General features: G+C 45.5%; 1 protein-coding gene across 17 annotated transcripts in view; it reads right to left on the bottom strand.

Annotated features, from left to right (window-relative positions):
- The window catches only part of ACACB (acetyl-CoA carboxylase beta), a 166,099-nt gene that overhangs the window by 53,127 nt on the left and 96,683 nt on the right, over positions 1–16,289 (bottom strand). For all 17 annotated transcript variants that reach the window (XR_013522094.1, XR_013522091.1, XR_013522092.1 and 14 more), the window contains 4 exons: positions 14,854–15,042; positions 11,457–11,557; positions 8,165–8,253; positions 7,951–8,075 (listed from right to left, as the gene is read on the bottom strand). Coding sequence is in view for 12 of the 17 variants with exons in the window: in XM_035257508.3 (XP_035113399.1) it covers positions 7,951–8,075; positions 8,165–8,253; positions 11,457–11,557; positions 14,854–15,042 (504 nt within the window). In the remaining 5 variants the exon portion in view is untranslated. The remainder of the gene's footprint in view (positions 1–7,950; positions 8,076–8,164; positions 8,254–11,456; positions 11,558–14,853; positions 15,043–16,289) is intronic.

Below are 16,289 nucleotides of genomic sequence, written 5' to 3'. Positions count from 1 at the left end.
CCACTGAGGGCAGAGCAATGAATGCTAAATATCAGTGCTCCTGAGCAACGTGCCCCTTTCCCTGCCCTGGGCATCCACTAAGACTGTACAAGAGGTCACCAGGTGGTAGGGCTGTGGGTCATTTTTTTTCTACATCTGTTTCTGCATTTTCCTACTATAATGAACCTACACTGTTTCTGTCATCAGAAAAAGTTTAAACATATTGATATTTCATACACAAACACATAGCAATGTCAATGCTGAAGAAATGTGGGAGGAAAGTATTCTAAATCTTCTTTCCCTTCTCTGATTTGCTTTCTATTAACAAAGTGGTGGCTTAACTCTCCACCGTCCCCTAGGCTTGTGGATCCCAGGACAGGACAGCACAGGTGCTGGCCAACAGCCAGACTAGTGGTTTTCTAAGATGTGAAAACTTAAGAGTAGTTTGTGTGAACATTTTTTAAATTTCCTCACACACATCTAAGTGTGAACATTAAAAAATATGACCATTGCCTTCTACATAAAAAAAAAAACCCACATTTTTCTAGGCTGGGTGCAGTGGTTCATGCCTGTAATCCCAGCACTTTGGGAGGCCAAGGTAGGCAGATCACCTGAGGCCAGGAGTTTGAGACCAGCCAGGCCAACATGGCAAAACCCTGTCTCCTATTAAAAATACAAAAAAATAGCCAGGTGTGGTGGTGCACACCTGTAATCCCAGCTACTTGGGAGGCAGAGGCAGGAGAATCCTTGAACCTGGCAGGTGGAGGATGCAGTGAGCCGAGATTGCGCCATTGCACTCCAGCCTGGGCGACAAAACAAGACTCCGTCTCAAACACAAAACAAAGCAAAACAAAACATTTTTCTTTCTTGTTCACTTAGTGAAGCAGTCTCATTTTGTATATTTCAGTTCACAGAGTCATGGTTTGATTGCTTTGTTTTGTCACTAATGAAGTCCCATGACCAGTGAACTGGTATCAGAAACCAGGTCCCTTTAAAAGCCTCACAAAAATTCATTTCAAAGTAATCATTCAATTCACAAGTCTTTGTTCAAAACCTCTCAGGTCCCAAATACCATCAGGTGCAGAGAACTCACTATTTTCTAACAAATGGGACCAAGAAAGTCAGAAGAATAATGAATCTCACATTTACCCCACACTGTAATTTGGTTTAACATTTTTAGCCTGTGTCACCAAAGAGGCCCAAGCAAGTGTCCCCATTCCCAACGGGGGGGTTGCTCCACCCGTCTTCCCTTGGCTGTCCTTTGGGGTACATGACATTTCAGCACTTCATGCCCAAAAAAGAGTCAGTATGTGCACAGTGGGACGAACAGCAGAATAACCCAGACCTAAGCCCCAGCCTTTGAATGGCAAGCTGACTGTAATAGATTGTAGGATATAATAAATTCCTTTTCAAAGGTTTTAGCCTGTAAATTACTAAGTACAATGAGTTCTGAGATCCTCTCCAAAGAATCAGTGTATCAGCATGTTCAGCTCCCCTGTTCTTCATTCTCCATTTTAAAGTTTAACTTTCTGGTTCTCTTCGCCCCCTTACCCCTAGGTTTTAGTAAACAACTTTCCTGCTAGTTCTAATCAGTAATTCACATCTGTTCCCCTGGTCACCTGCTTTGGCCTGAGTCATCTTTAGTTACCTGTTCGGTAACTGTCCTTCCCACCAAATTGCTCACCCCGCCAACTCAAACTACTCATACCCCTGCTCCCTTTAAAATAGCCAATCAGAATTAGCTTAGACTATGTGGTCTAACCCTAGCCAACAGAGGAAGGACACAGCAATAGGGGCTATCTGCATCAAGGAAAAGAACCCCTTCCACTCCCTTGTTCAGGTGTCACTCGCCATTGCTCCATCCATGAAATGCACCCTTCCATAGAAGTAAAAATCACCTTGCTGAGAAACTTTATATTTGAACAGCAGAATAACCCACAGACCCAAGCCCCAGCCTTTGAGTGGCAAGCTGACTGTAATAGATTGTAGGATATAATTCATTCTTTTTTTTTTTTTTTTTTTGAGATGGAGTTTCGCTCTTGTTACCCAGGCTGGAGTGCAATGGCGCGATCTCGGCTCACCACAACCTCCGCCTCCTGGGTTCAGGCAATTCTTCTGCCTCAGCCTCCTGAGTAGCTGGGATTACAGGCACGCGCCACCATGCCCAGCTAATTTTTTGTATCTTTAGTAGAGACGGGGTTTCACCATGTTGACCTGGATGGTCTCGATCTCTTAACCTCGTGATCCACCCGCCTCGGCCTCCCAAAGTGCTGGGATTACAGGGTTGAGCCACCACGCCCGGCCATAATTCATTCTTTCTATAATATGTCTTTTGTGGCCCCCAAAATTTACATGTAACATAGATTATGGGTATACTTTGCTCCACAAACACTCAAACTCCAGGAAACTCCATCCAAAGAACGTATTTTGAAAAGTATTGTATTATTTTAGCAATAGAACTCCCCGCAAGGAGTGGTATCTCCCTGGGCATGAGTTCCCAGTCCTCCCTGCATGCTGCAATACCTTTGGTAGTTCTCTCTCCCAATTAATTTTTACAAACTTTATAACTACAGAATAATTGAATATCAATATGTTGTAAACCCCAGAGCAATCACCTACATTCACTAATTGTTAAATTTTTACATTATCATATTTGATTTTTCTCTAATAAGCACGTGTGTGCATACATGCACACACACTCTCTCTTTTTCTGAAAGTCAGTTGCAGACACTACAATCCTTTATGCTATTTTAGCACATATCTGCCTCCCACCTACCCACAGAACCATTAAAACACCAAAGAAACTGAACATTAAACCAATAATATTACCTAATATACAGTACATGGTTAAGTTTCCCATAGGGAAACCTTCAAAAAGCACTAATGCCTGGGGGCCCCATCCCTAGAAACTCTGATTAAAGTGACCAAGGGTGGGGCATGGGCAACTGCATTTTTTGGAAGTCTCTCTGCCCCCCAAGTGATTCTAATATACAGCCAGGATTAAAAGCTGCTGCATGAGATTTTTAAGTGATTCTTTATAAAAAAAAAAACCCAGTATTTATTAATGCAATTTGGATAAGGGATAGGGTACTAAGCCCATGGCCAAACTGCCCATTGACTGTTTTTGTAAATAAAGTTTTATTAGAACATAGCCACCCTCATTCATGTACCTACTGTCTGTAGTTTTTTTCAGGCTACAGTGACAGAGCTCACAGAGCTGAGTATTCGCAACAGGGGGTGAACATCCCTAAGCCTGAAATCTTTACTATTTGAGCCTCTTTACAAAAAAATTTGCCAGGCCGGGTGCAGTGGCTCATGCCTGTAATCCCAGCACTTTGGGAGGCTGAGGCTGATGGATCACCTGAGGTCAGGAGTTTGAGACCAGTCAGGCCAACATGGAGAAACCACATCTCTACTAAAAATACAAAAATTAGCCAGGCGTGGTGGTATCTGCCTATAATCCCAGATACTCTGGAGGCTGAGATAGGAAAATCGCCTGAACCCTGGAGGCAGAAGTTGCAGTGAGCAGAGATTGTACATTGCACTCCAGCCTGAGTGACAGAGCAAGACTCTGTCTCAATAAAAGAGAGAGAGAGAGAGAGAGAGAGAGAAGATAGATAGAACCCACGAGGCAGACATTGCAGTGAGCCAAGATTGTGACGCAGTACTTTAGCCTACGCGACAGAGTAAGACTTTGTCTCAAAAAATAAATTGCCGAGAACGATCCAAGATGGCCGATCGCTAACATCTCGGGATTGCAGCTCTCAGTGAAAGCGCAGAGAACTAGAGGACACCACACTTTTGGACAAATTCTGGTCGCTCACGGAGCAGAAGATCCCCAGTGGAGGAGTCACACAGGTCAACTCTTGTGGCCGGCGCAGCGGTTTTGCTGGCACCTCGGCGCGGCAGCTCTCGGAGCAGAGTAAACAGTGCTGGCTCCCCTTCTAACCGAGGTTTGGAGGACCCACATGAGTCCCCAGCACGACTCCTGAGGCCGGCACAGCGGCTGTGATGGTACCTGGGCACAGCAGCTCTAGGAGCAGAGTAAACAGGGCTGGCTCCCCTTCCGACCGAGGTTTGGAGGACCCACACAGGTCCCCAGCACGACTCCTGAGGCCGGCACAGCGGCTGTGATGGTACCTCGGTGCAGCAGCTCTCGGAGCAGAGTAAACAAGACTGGTTCCCTTTCTGACCGAGGTTTGGAGCCCCAGGAAGGCAGAGTCGCCTATTACGGACACAAGAAGGAAGCCAGACAGGAGAATCCTGGGCAGAAAAGCACCATCAGTCTTAATGCCGCTGTTCTGGCCCTGGGAACTAACAACTTGGACATCCACTCAAGAGACCTAATCTGAAAGTTGGTAAATTCCAAGACGACAGGAGGATAAATTTACAATGATGGGAAGAAACCAGTGTAAAAAGGCTGAGAATACTCAAAATCAGAACGCCTCTCCCTCTAAAGATGATCACAGTTCCACATCAACAATGGAACAAGGCTTGATGGAGAACGAGCGCATCCCAATAACAGAATCACGCTTTAGGGAATGGATAATAAGAAACTTCTGTGAGTTAAAAGAACATGTTGTAGCCCAATGTAAAGAAACTAAGAACTTTGAAAAAAGGTTTGATGAACTCCTATTGAGAATAGACAACTTAGAGAGGAATATAAGTGAATTAATGGAACTGAAGAATACAATACAGGAACTCCGAGAAGTATGCACAAGTTTAAACACTCGAATTGTTCAAGCAGAAGAAAGGATATCAGAGGTCAAAGTCAACTTAATGAAATAAAACAAGAAGACAAGATTAGAGAAAAAAGGATAAAAAGGAATGAGCAAAGTCTACAAGAAATGTGGGACTATGTGGAAAGACCTAATTTATGTTTGATAGGTGTACCTGAATGCGATGGAGAGAATGAATCCAAGCTGGAAAATACCCTTCAGGATATTATGCAGGAAAATTTTCCTAAACTAGCAAAGCAGGTCAATATTCAACCCCAGGTAATACAGAGAACATCACAAAGATATTCCTCAAGAAGAGCAACCCCAAGCCACATAATCGTTAGATTCACCAGGGTTGAAACGAAGGAGAAAATACTAAGGACAGCCAGAGAGAAAGGTCAGGTTACCCACAAAGGCAAGCCTATCAGACTTACAGCAGATCTCTCAGCAGAAACTCTACAAGCCAGAAGAGAGTGGGGGCCAATATTCAACATCCTCAAAGAACAGAACCTTCAGCCCAGAATTTCATATCCAGCCAAACTAAGCTTCACAACTGAAGGAAAAATAAAATCTTTTATGAACAAGCAAGTACTCAGAGATTTTATTACCACCAGGCCTGCTTTACAAGAGCTTCTGAAAGAAGCATTACACACAGAAAGAAACAACCAGTATTAGCCTCTCTAAAAATACACCAAAAAGTAAAGAACATCACCATAAAGAAGAATTTACACCAACGAATGGATAAAACAGCCAGTCAACATCAAATGGCAGTAACCCTAAATTTAAACTGACTAAATCCCCTAATCAAAAGACACAGCCAAAACCCAATGGCATGTTACATCCAGACCTGTTTCACATGCAAGGATACACAAAGACTCAAAACAAAGGGATGGAGAAAGATTTACCAACCAAATGGAGAGCAAAAATAAATAATAAATAAATAAAAAGCAGCATTTTAAAGCAACAAAGATATAGTGGTAAAAGGATCAATGCAACAACAAGAGCTAACAATCCTAACACCCAGATACATAGAGACTTAGATTCCCTGAGACAGAAAATTAATAAGGATATCAAGGACTCGAACTCAGATCCGGAACAAGTAAACTTAATAAATATTTTAGAGCTCTCCACTTTAAATACACAAAATATACATTCTTGTCAATACCATATCACACCTACTCATTCATAGGTTTAAATGAAACATTGATTGACCATTATTAATACCCATTTTTTTTTCAGAATCAAGCAATATTTCCGTTCACCCTCCCTCTTTCTCTTCCTCTTTCTTCCTCTCCTTTACTCATTTTTTTTTCTTTCCTTCTCTCAAAAAAAAGAAAGAAAAAAAAAAAAGAAATCAACTTGTAAACCTCTAGATCCAGGTCGGCAGTATCTCTCTCATTGCTTGATTTCCTTCCTTCCCTTCCCTCCCTCCCCCCTTCCTCCCTTCCTTCCTTCTTTCCTTCATCTCTTCCTTCCTCCCTCCCTTCCTCCTTCCCTCCCTTCCTGCCTTCCTCCCTTCCTCCTTCCCTCCCTTCCTGCCTTCCTCCCTAAATAAATAAATAAATAAATTGCCAACCCCTTTCTACTGTAAGCCAAATCCAAATCTCTCTTACTCGGTGGATCCTACATTTTCCAAGTCAGTCACCAAGGATGTATCAAAGAAAAAAATTTTAGTTATAAAAGATTGCTATTATCAGCCAGGCACAGTGGCTTATGCCTGTAATCCCAGCACTTTGGGAGGCCAAGGTGGGAGGATTGCTTGAGCCCAGGAGTTCAAGACCAGCCTGGGCAACATCTCTACAAAACAACAAACAAACTAGCTGGGCGTGGTGGTGTGAGTCTGTAATCCCAGCTACTTGGGAGGCTGAGGTGGGAGGATTGCTTAAGCCCATGGGATCGAGGCTATAGTGAGCCATGATTGTGCCACTGCTCTCCAGCCTGGGTAACAGAGTGAGACTCTGTCTCAAAAGAAAAAGAAACAAACAAACAAAAAGACTGCTATTATCAAGTAGAAAGAGAAACAAGAACAAAGAGATGCCATACTTCTCAACACACAGGACTCAAAATCCAATAGCCCACGGCTAATAGCTCATGACTCTGGAGCCAGACTATTGGTTCAAATCCTGGCTCTACATTTAGGAGCTGGGTGCCCTTGGGCAAGTGGCTTAACCTCTCTGTGCTCTGCCGAAGAGCTGTTGAGAGCAGTGCCCATTTTCAAGGGTTGCTGTGAGAATTAAATGAGCTACTATTTATTTGGAAAGCACTTCAAGAGTACCTGACACGAAGTATGTGCTTTGCATTGGTCATGATCTCCTCAGGGGCCAACAAATCCCACCCATTACTTGATTTTGTACACAAAGTTGTTTTGGGTTTGTTTGTTTTTTGAGACAGGGTCTCATTCTGTCACCCAGGCTGGAGTGCAGTGGTACGATCACGGCTTACTGCAACCTCAACATCCCAGGCACTGGAGATCCTCCTGCCTCACGGCCCTGAGTAGCTGGGACTACAGGTGCACACCATCACACCTAGCTCATTTTTGTAATTTTGTAGAGATACGGTCTCCCTATGTTGCCCAGGCAGGTCTCAAACTCCTGGCCTCAAGTGATCCTCCTGCCTCAGCCTCCCAAAATGCTGGGATTACAGATACGAACCACAGTGTCCAGCTTTAATTTTTTTTTTTTTTTAAGAAATAGAGTCTTGCAATGTTGCCCAGGCTGGACTTGAACTCCTAGGCTCAAGGGATCTTCCCATCTTGGGCTCCAAAGTTTTACGGGAACACAGCCATGCCCATTTGCTTACATTGTACTAAGGCAGTGCTGAGTGGTCATGACAGAGACCACACCAACCTGCTAAGTCCAAAATATTTACTTTCTGGCTATTTTATTTCTGTTTTGAGATGGAGTCTCACTCTGTCTCCCAGACTGGAGTGCAGTGGTGCAATCTCGACTCACTGCAACCTTTGCCTCCCGGGTTCAAGTGATTCTTCTGCCTCAGCCTCCTAAGTAGCTGGGATTACAGCTACACATCACCACACCCAGCTAATTTTTGTATTTTAGTATAGATGGGATTTCACCATATTGGCCAGGCTGGTCTCAAACTCCTGACTTCAAGTGGTCTGTCTGCCTCGACCTCCCAAAGTGCTGGGATTACAGGCGTAAGCCACCACACCCAGCCACTTTCTGGCCCTTGTTAGAACACGTTTGCAGACTCCGACCCACCCCCAGTCTGGGTAACAGGCACTCTTCTTGCTTACGATTAACATGATCACCAGCTGGTTCTTCTTGGCCACCTGCGCATGGGAGAAGATGCAGTCCAGCACCTGGGACATGTCTGGCTTGAACTGCTCCCTGAGGTTTATCACACACTTGTCGTAGTGAGCTAGCAGAGACAAAAGACCACACAGAGGTAAAGCTCAGGCTCCCCCCGGCCCCCACCATCCTACTGGCGTCGGCATCAGCATCTCTTGCCTTGCTGAAAATGGTGCTCGACGTGCAAGTATCTTCTCAGGAGGTCCAGCACCACGGTTTTCATATAGCCACGGGTCCCGCTGCGGTATCTGTGGAGAAGGGAAGGCCGCTGTTAATGCTCACACCTTTCCTCAAGTCCCTGAATATTTTCTTTTTATGATTTTTAAAAAGAGGAAGGATTTTAGAAAGGACACTGAGGTGGGAGGATCAGTTGAGCCCAGGAGTTCAAGTTCAGTCTGGGTAATATAGCCAAGACCTCATTTCTACAAAAGAAAACCAAAACACGAAGGCCAGGCAGGGTGGCTCACTCCCATGATCCCAGCACCCTGGGAGGCTGAGACGGGAGGATCATTTGAGCCCAGAAGTTCAAGACCAGCCTGGGCAACTTTATCTTATCTTTAGAGATCTTATATTTACAGAAAAATCAAAACAATTAGCTGGGAGTGGTAGCACTTGACTGTGGTCCCAGCTACACAGGAGGCTGAGGCAAGAGGGTCACTTGAGCCAAGCAGGCCAAGGTGGTTGTGAGCTAGACTGCACCACTGCACTCCAGCCTGGGTGACAGCCTGTCTCAAATAAATACATAAAAATTAGTTAACTAGTTAATTTAAAAATAAAATTTTTTTTAAAGTATCTGGAGGCAGCCTGTAATCCTGAGGCTTCAAAGGATGTGGAGTTGGTTCATCTGGAGGCCAAAAACAACACCGACCTGCCCGAGGTCCCACATCAGACTGGGGGCAAAACTGGAGTAGATCCCAAGCCTGACACTTGAGAGGGCACCTTTCTGGCCACAGAGATATGGGGGGGGGAAAAAGCCTTAATAGAGTTCAGATGCTGAACAGGGGCAGCCAATTTTAGCAAGCTTTAACCATTAAAACCAAAAACCAAAAATTTTCAATTATTTACCCAATGTACAGAGAGACAATTTTAAAAAGACACACTGGAAAGACATTTACCAAAAGATCCCCATGTAAATTTTGCTTCTCTCTCTCTTTTTTTTTGTTTTTAAGACAGAGTCTCACTCTGTCACTTAGGCTGGAGTGCAATGGTGCAATCTCAGCTTGCTGCAACCTCCACCTCCCAGGTTCAAGTGATTCTCCTGCCTCAGCCTTCTGAGTTGCTGGGATTACAGGTGCGTGCCACCATGCCTGGCTAATTTTTGCAGTTTTAGTAAGATGGGGTTTCACCATGTTGGTCAGGCTCGTCTCGAACTCCTGACCTTGTGATCCATCCACCTTGGTCTCCCAAAGTGTTGGACTTACAGACATGAGCCACAGTGCATGGCCTCTTTTTTGAGACAGGGTCTTGCTCTGACACCCAGACTGGAGTGCAGTGCTGCAATTACAGCTCACTGTAATCTCTGCCTCCCAGGCTCAAGCAATCTTCCCACCTCAGCCTCCCAAGTAGCTGGGACTACAGGTGCCCACCACCACGGCTGGCTAATTTTTGCATCGTTCAGATAGGGTTTCACCATATTGCCCAGGCTGGTCTCGAACTTCTGAGCTCAAGCAATCCACCCACCTTGGCCTCCCAACGTGCAGGGATTATAGGTGTGAGCCATCACACCCAGCTGCTTCTCGTTTAAAACAAAGTTTAACCTGAACGTTCCTCAAAAAATCTGAACACAGGAGTGAGGTTTCTTAGGAGATGCAACACTGAGTTTTGGGGAAGTAGAAACTAGCTTAACTGCATCCCCAAATAACAACAAAACAGATCAAGATGCTAAAAGACTCTCTGATCCAAATGTGATTTAAAACACAGACCTACACAACACAGGAAAGAGCTTTAATATTTACGTTCAGCACAGAAAACTGGCTAGAAAATTCAGTTCATTTATTAATGATGCATTTTTTTCCTAGGTGCTTTTCTGAAGCTTGAAGGATAGGCGTTAGGTTAGCAGTCAACATGTTTTAGGAAGACTCCCTTCCTAGTCCTTGGCTGTGAAACTTTCAGTTTGTGGAAAATCCACACTAAAATCTCTCTCTCTAACATCTGGGGAACTCCTTGAAAAGCTGGCCAGTTTTCTACAATCTCACATTCTTTATACCTGTGAGTCTTGGGTACATGGGAAACATGCCTGGAATTTATTGGCTCAAATCCAAGAATGCTTTCTTTTTATTTTCCCCTAAAATACAAGGTCTTGCTGTGTCCCCCAGGCTGGCATGCAATGGTGTAATCACAGCTCACCATAACCTTGAACTCCTGGGCTCAAGCAGTCCTCCCATCTCAGCCTCCTGAGTAGCTGGGACTATAAGTACACACCACCATGCCTGACTCTTTTTTTTTTTTTTTTTTTTTATGTAGAGATAGGGTCTCCCTACATCACCCAGGGTGGTCTCCAACTCCTGGCCTCAAGTGATCCTCTTGCCTTGGCCTCCCAAAATGCTGGGATTACAGGCATGAGCCACAGCATCTGGCCCTGTTTGTCTTCATAAACAAAGCTTTCTTGCTAGGTGGATTTTTTGTTACGATTGGCAGAAAATCTTTTTGCTATCAGAATAGTCCTGCAGCAGAAAAGCCCTGTACAATAAGTAACTATTGAGATGAAATACAAATTATTCATCCACTTTCCTTTGCAATCGTCCCAAAAGCCACAATAATAACAATTTGTATGGTCTTCTATCATATGTAAAGCTATTTCATCCTATTGTCTCAATCTAATGTATCTATCAAGTATTTACTATTTGTCTGCACTTCACAAAAATTTATCCATTTATAGGCCAGACATAGTGGCTCACGCCTGTAATCCTAGTACTTTGGGAGGTCAAGGCTGGTGGATCACTTGAGGTGAGGAGTTCGAGACCAGCCTGGCCAACATGGTGAAACCCTGCCTGGCCAACATGGTGAAACCCTGTCTGTACTAAAAATACAAAAATTAGCCTGGCATGGTGGCACATGCCCATAATTCCAGCTACTTTGGAGGCTGAGGCAGGAGAATCGCTTGAACCTGGGAGGTGGAGGTTGCAGTGAGCTGAGATCATACCACTGCACTCTAGCTTGGGTGACAGAGGGAGACTCTGTCTCAAAAAAAAAAAATTCGTTCATTTATAATTCAAATGACTTGTCTTATAAGTGTTCTTATTCCCATTTTACCAACTGGCAAACTGAGATTCACAAATGTAAAGTGCCTTCCTTTCCCAGGGTTCTGCTGTTGGTAATGGCACTGCAGGACTATAATGCACTTTCTCTCAGTTCAAGCCTTCCCTGAAGACAATCCAGGAGCATCACTCTGGTGCAATGCATGTGACAATTCAGGTGACAACTGCACCCCAGAAGGAGACCTAGGATTCACCTCTGGACCAACTGCACAATGCTCTGGGTGTTGATGAAGAAGACCTCCCGGTCGGCCTTCCGCTGCAGGGTGGCCGCGTGGCAGTCCAGGATGGTGGCTATCTGGAGAGGAAAACAAGACAGGTCTGACTGCCGATCATTCAGATGCCATACAGCAGTCCCCTAAAGCAGAGGTCCTCAAACCAGTACCCAATCCAGGACTGGTCTGTGGCCTGTTAGGACCTGGCTGCACAGCAGGAGGTAAGCAGTGGGCAAGCGAGCCAGCTTCACCTGTATTTACAGTCCCCCCAAGCACTCACATCACCACCTGAGCTCCACCTCCTGTCAGATTAGTGGCAGCATTAGATTCTCACAGCTGCACAAACCCTACTGTGAACTGTGCATGTGAGGGATACAAGCTGTGAGCTCCTTATGAAAATCTAATGCCTGATGATCTGTCACTGTCTCCCACATCCCCAGATGGGACCATATGGTGCAGGAAAACAAGCTTGGGGCTCCCACAGATTCTACATTATGGTGAGTTGTATAATTATTTCATTGTTATTACAACGTAATAACAATAGAAATAAAGTGCCCCATAAATGTAATGTGCTTTAATCATCCTGAAACCATGCCCCCTTTGTTGTCCGTGGAAAAACTGTCTCCCAAGGAATCTGTCCCTGGTGCTAAAAAGGTTGGGGACCACTGACCTAAAGGACCCACCACAGCCTCCCAGGGAGGTCCCATTCAAGGCTCATTTAAAGATTGAAAATTCCAGGTCCAAAGCCTTCCAGCCACCCTGAAACAGCCCTGTTCATCCCCTCAACGGTGAGGAATTCAAGCACTCAAAATGACAGCAATCACATGGAGGAGTGCACCTTATACCTCTCTGCACATATGAATGGGATGGGGAAAGAGGAGATGAGAACTTCCCATTCTAGCAAAAACCAGGGTGCTGGTGGGGAAGGGTCCTGTCTTTATCATTAGATATAATGTTACTGGTATATTGCCTTTGGCATCAGAAACATTTTTAAAGAAAAAAAACCTGGATCAATGACGAATTTCAAGTATGTACTTTTTCAATTAGGATCCTCCAGAGTTTGGTTTTTGTTATTCTTTAGTTCAGATAACTTACATACCATAATTCCACCATCCCCCTTTAAAGTGCACAATCACTTTAAAGTTTGTAGTGTATTCATAAAATTGTGCAACTATCACCACCTTCTAATTTTAAAGCCTTTTCATCACTCTAAAAAGAAACCTTGTAGTCATTAGTGCTCAGTCTCCATTTTCCCTGTGCTGCAGCTCCTGGCGGCCACTAATCTACTTCCTTCTCCATGAATGTGCCTATTCTGGACATTCCATAAAAATGGCATCACTCAGGGCTGGGTAACATGGCTCATGCCTGTAATCCAGCACTGTGGAATGCCGAGGCAGGCAGATAGATCACTTGAGGTCAGGAGTTCAAGACCATCCTGGCCAACGTGATGAAATCTCACCCATCCCCACTAAAAATATAAAAAATTAACCAGGTATGGTGGCATGTGCCTGTAATCCCAACTATTCGAGAGGCTGAGGCAGGAGACTCGCTTGAATCCAGGTGGTGCAGGTTGCAGTGAGCCATGCTGATACCACTACACTCCAGCCTGGGCGACAGGGCAAAACTCTGTCTCAAAAAGAAAAAGGAATCACATGATATGTGGTCTTTTGTCCCTTAGCACAACAGGTTCATCCACGTGGGAGCATGAATCAGTATTCCTTCTTTTGCTGAACAATATTCCAGCCCTTAGAACTGTTAACCTCTGAGAATGGCCTCAACTACACTGACCTCTGGTTTCCCTAATCAGTAATGCGTGGGTGGGTGGATGATGATGCGGGGTGGGGGCGGGGGTGGGGGTGGGTGGGGGGGAACCCTCCCACCAGAGGGCAGCAAGACAAACAAGCAGAGGGGCTCCTCCTGATGCAAACACCTTTCAAATGCCCCATGAAAGCAACAATCACAACAAAATAAACAACGTGAGGCCAATGTGGAAGTAACAAAGATATTTTATACTAGCCCGGAATGGTGGAATGGCTTCCATTCTTTTCTTTTCTCTTTTTTTTTAGACGGAGTCTTGCTCTGTCGTCCAGGCTGGAGTACAGTGGCGTGATGTCGGCTCACTGCAACCTCTGCCTCCAGATTCAAGCAATTCTCAAGTAGCTGGGGCTACAGGTGCGTGCCACCATGCCCAGCTAACTTTTTGTATTTGAGTAGAGATGGGGTTTCATCATGTTGGCCAGGATGGTCTTGATCTCCTGACCTCATGATCCACCTGCCTTGGCCTCCTAAAGTGCTGTGATTATGGGTGTGAGCCACCACGCCCAACTGCAGTCTTTTTTTTTGTTTTTTTAAATGTTCACATATGCAACTATGATGAGACATTTCAGTACATTCTTTTTTTTGTTTTTTGTTTTGGAGTGCAGTGGTGCCATCTTGGCTCATTGCAACCTCTACCTCCCAGGTTCAAGCGATTCTCCTGCCTCAGCCTCCTAACTAGCTGAGATTACAGGCACCTGCCACCACACCCAGCTAATTTTTGTATTTTTAGTAGAGACAGGTTTTCACCATGTTGGCCAGGCTGGTCTTAAACTCCCAACCTCAAGTGATCCACCCACTTCAGCCTCCCAAAGTTCTGGGATTACAGGCACGAGCCACCATGCCCAGGCTCAAGACATTCTTTAAAAATATTATAACAATGAGAACACATTGACACAGGGAGGGAAGCATCACACACTGGGGTCTGTGGGGGGGAAACAGAGGAGAGACAATGGGGGGTGGGGAGTTGGGGAGGGGTAACACGGGGAGAAATGCCAGATATAGGTGATGGGGAGGAAGGCAGCAAACCACACTGCCATGTGTGTATCTAAGCAACAGTCTTTCATGTTCTTCACATGTACCCCAAAACCTAAAATGCAATTAAAATATATATATATATATATAATTTTAAAAAGAAAAAAAAATATATATATATATGTATATTTACATGCAGCTCCAAGAGTATCACCTACAAAATCCAGAGGTAGGAAATCAAAGCTGCAAACCAGTGAAAAAACAAAAATAAAACTTGCAATTTCCTCTAATGATGTCAGCCAGTTTACTTTTTGGATAATGCTCACTCCATTTGCATCAACTGCTCGCTCCTATTCGGAATCTTGAGATTTAGACAATGAGGCCTAAGAAATGTTGGGGTTCATTCAAACAATTGTTGCTTCGAGTAAATGATGGGATTCTGCAGATGAGGCTCGAGAGGAAACCCTTGGCCCCTGAGATCTTGGGCTATAAATGGGTCTCAGGGAGTTCAACTTGATCAGAGGGCAGACCGGGAACCAGCCCAACATGCCCATCCTGGTGGGGCGGGGCTGGGTGGGGTCACACATACCTGCTGGCTGGGGAACTGGCACAGCACCGAGGTGATGTTGCTGGCGTACTGGGCCATCACCCTGCGGACCGACTTCTCCACGGGGGCGGGGATGCGGCCAGCCACGCTGGTCATGATCTCCTGCAGCTCCAGCAGCGGCAGTGATGGGTGCCGGAGGGTCATCATGAGCTTCTGCACCCACTCCTTCAGCTGCAGTGGGGACCACAGCATCAGCCTCCAGCCCTACTTGGGCATGGGCACCACCACCCCCAACAGGGCACCCAACACAGCTCAACCCATCCTGGCCCCATGCACTCAACTGGCTGAAGATCTTGACCCAGCAGCCTCTGGGGCAGGCCAGAGTGGGATGGCCCCCTGACAAGGGGATACCCAGTTTTCTCACATAGGAAGACCTTGTCTCCCCTCTGTGTGCATCAGAAAGCCAGCATGGTGGAGGGAGCAAACATTAGGTCACATGATGAGGTGATGTTTATAGGACACTTGCTTAGTGCAAGATGGTGTTCTAAGACCTTTCTTTACATGTTCTCATTTGATCCCTAAAAACAACTCTATAAAAGAGGTGTAAAGATTTTGCCTGTTTTGCAGTTGAGGCAACTGAAACACAGAGAGGTTAGTTAAGTTACCCAAAGTCACTCAGCTAGTAAGAAGGAAAGCAGGAGGCAAACCCAGGCTATTCAGCTCCCCAGACTCTGAACTCAGCTCCCAGGAGGCAGAGGTTGCAGTGAGCCAAGACTGCAGCATTGCACCCCAGCCTGGGCGACAGAGTAAAACTCTGTCTCAAAAAAAAAAAAAAAAGAACTGACTTGAGGATTTTCCCCTCCACAATCTGACCGAGCTTCTCCATCCAGGACCCCACAGCCCAGGACCAAGGGCAGCATTCTGACTGCACTCCCCAAGTTCAATTACTTGATCTCTCGTCTGTCTCACAAGCAAGTATGTGAGCCTGCAGGGAATGGGTGGCCAGGCCCTGCCGCATTAACCCAGCACAGGAAATGTGTGCTGAAAGGAATCATAGCTGCCCTATGCTGTTTCTGGGGTGTCTCAGTAGCCAATGCTGATGGTCTCTGGATGACAATGACAATGGAGCTTACCCTAGGGAGGTTTCAAACTGAACTGATGCATAAACTTTGAAGCACCCCAACTAAGAGAAGTTGTAATTATCGTGGGGAATAGTGGCTCATGCCTGTAATCCCAACACTTTGGGAGGCCAAGATGGGAGGATCACTTGAGCCCAGGAGTTCGAGACCAGCCTGGACAACATGGCGAGACCGCATCTCTACAAAAAATTGGCTGGGTGTGGTGGCAGGTGCCTGTAACCCCAGCTCCTCAGAAGGCTGAAGTAGACAATGCTTGAGCCCAGGAGGTGGAGGTTGCAGTGAGCAGTGTTTCCACCACTGCACTCCAGGCTGGGAGACAGAGCAAGACCCTACCTCAAA

Source organism: Callithrix jacchus, chromosome 9, assembly GCF_049354715.1.
Source record: "Callithrix jacchus isolate 240 chromosome 9, calJac240_pri, whole genome shotgun sequence".
Taxonomy (NCBI): domain Eukaryota; kingdom Metazoa; phylum Chordata; class Mammalia; order Primates; family Cebidae; genus Callithrix; species Callithrix jacchus.
Note: the sequence above shows the minus strand (reverse complement) of the source record. Positions and strands in the feature narration are given on the sequence as shown.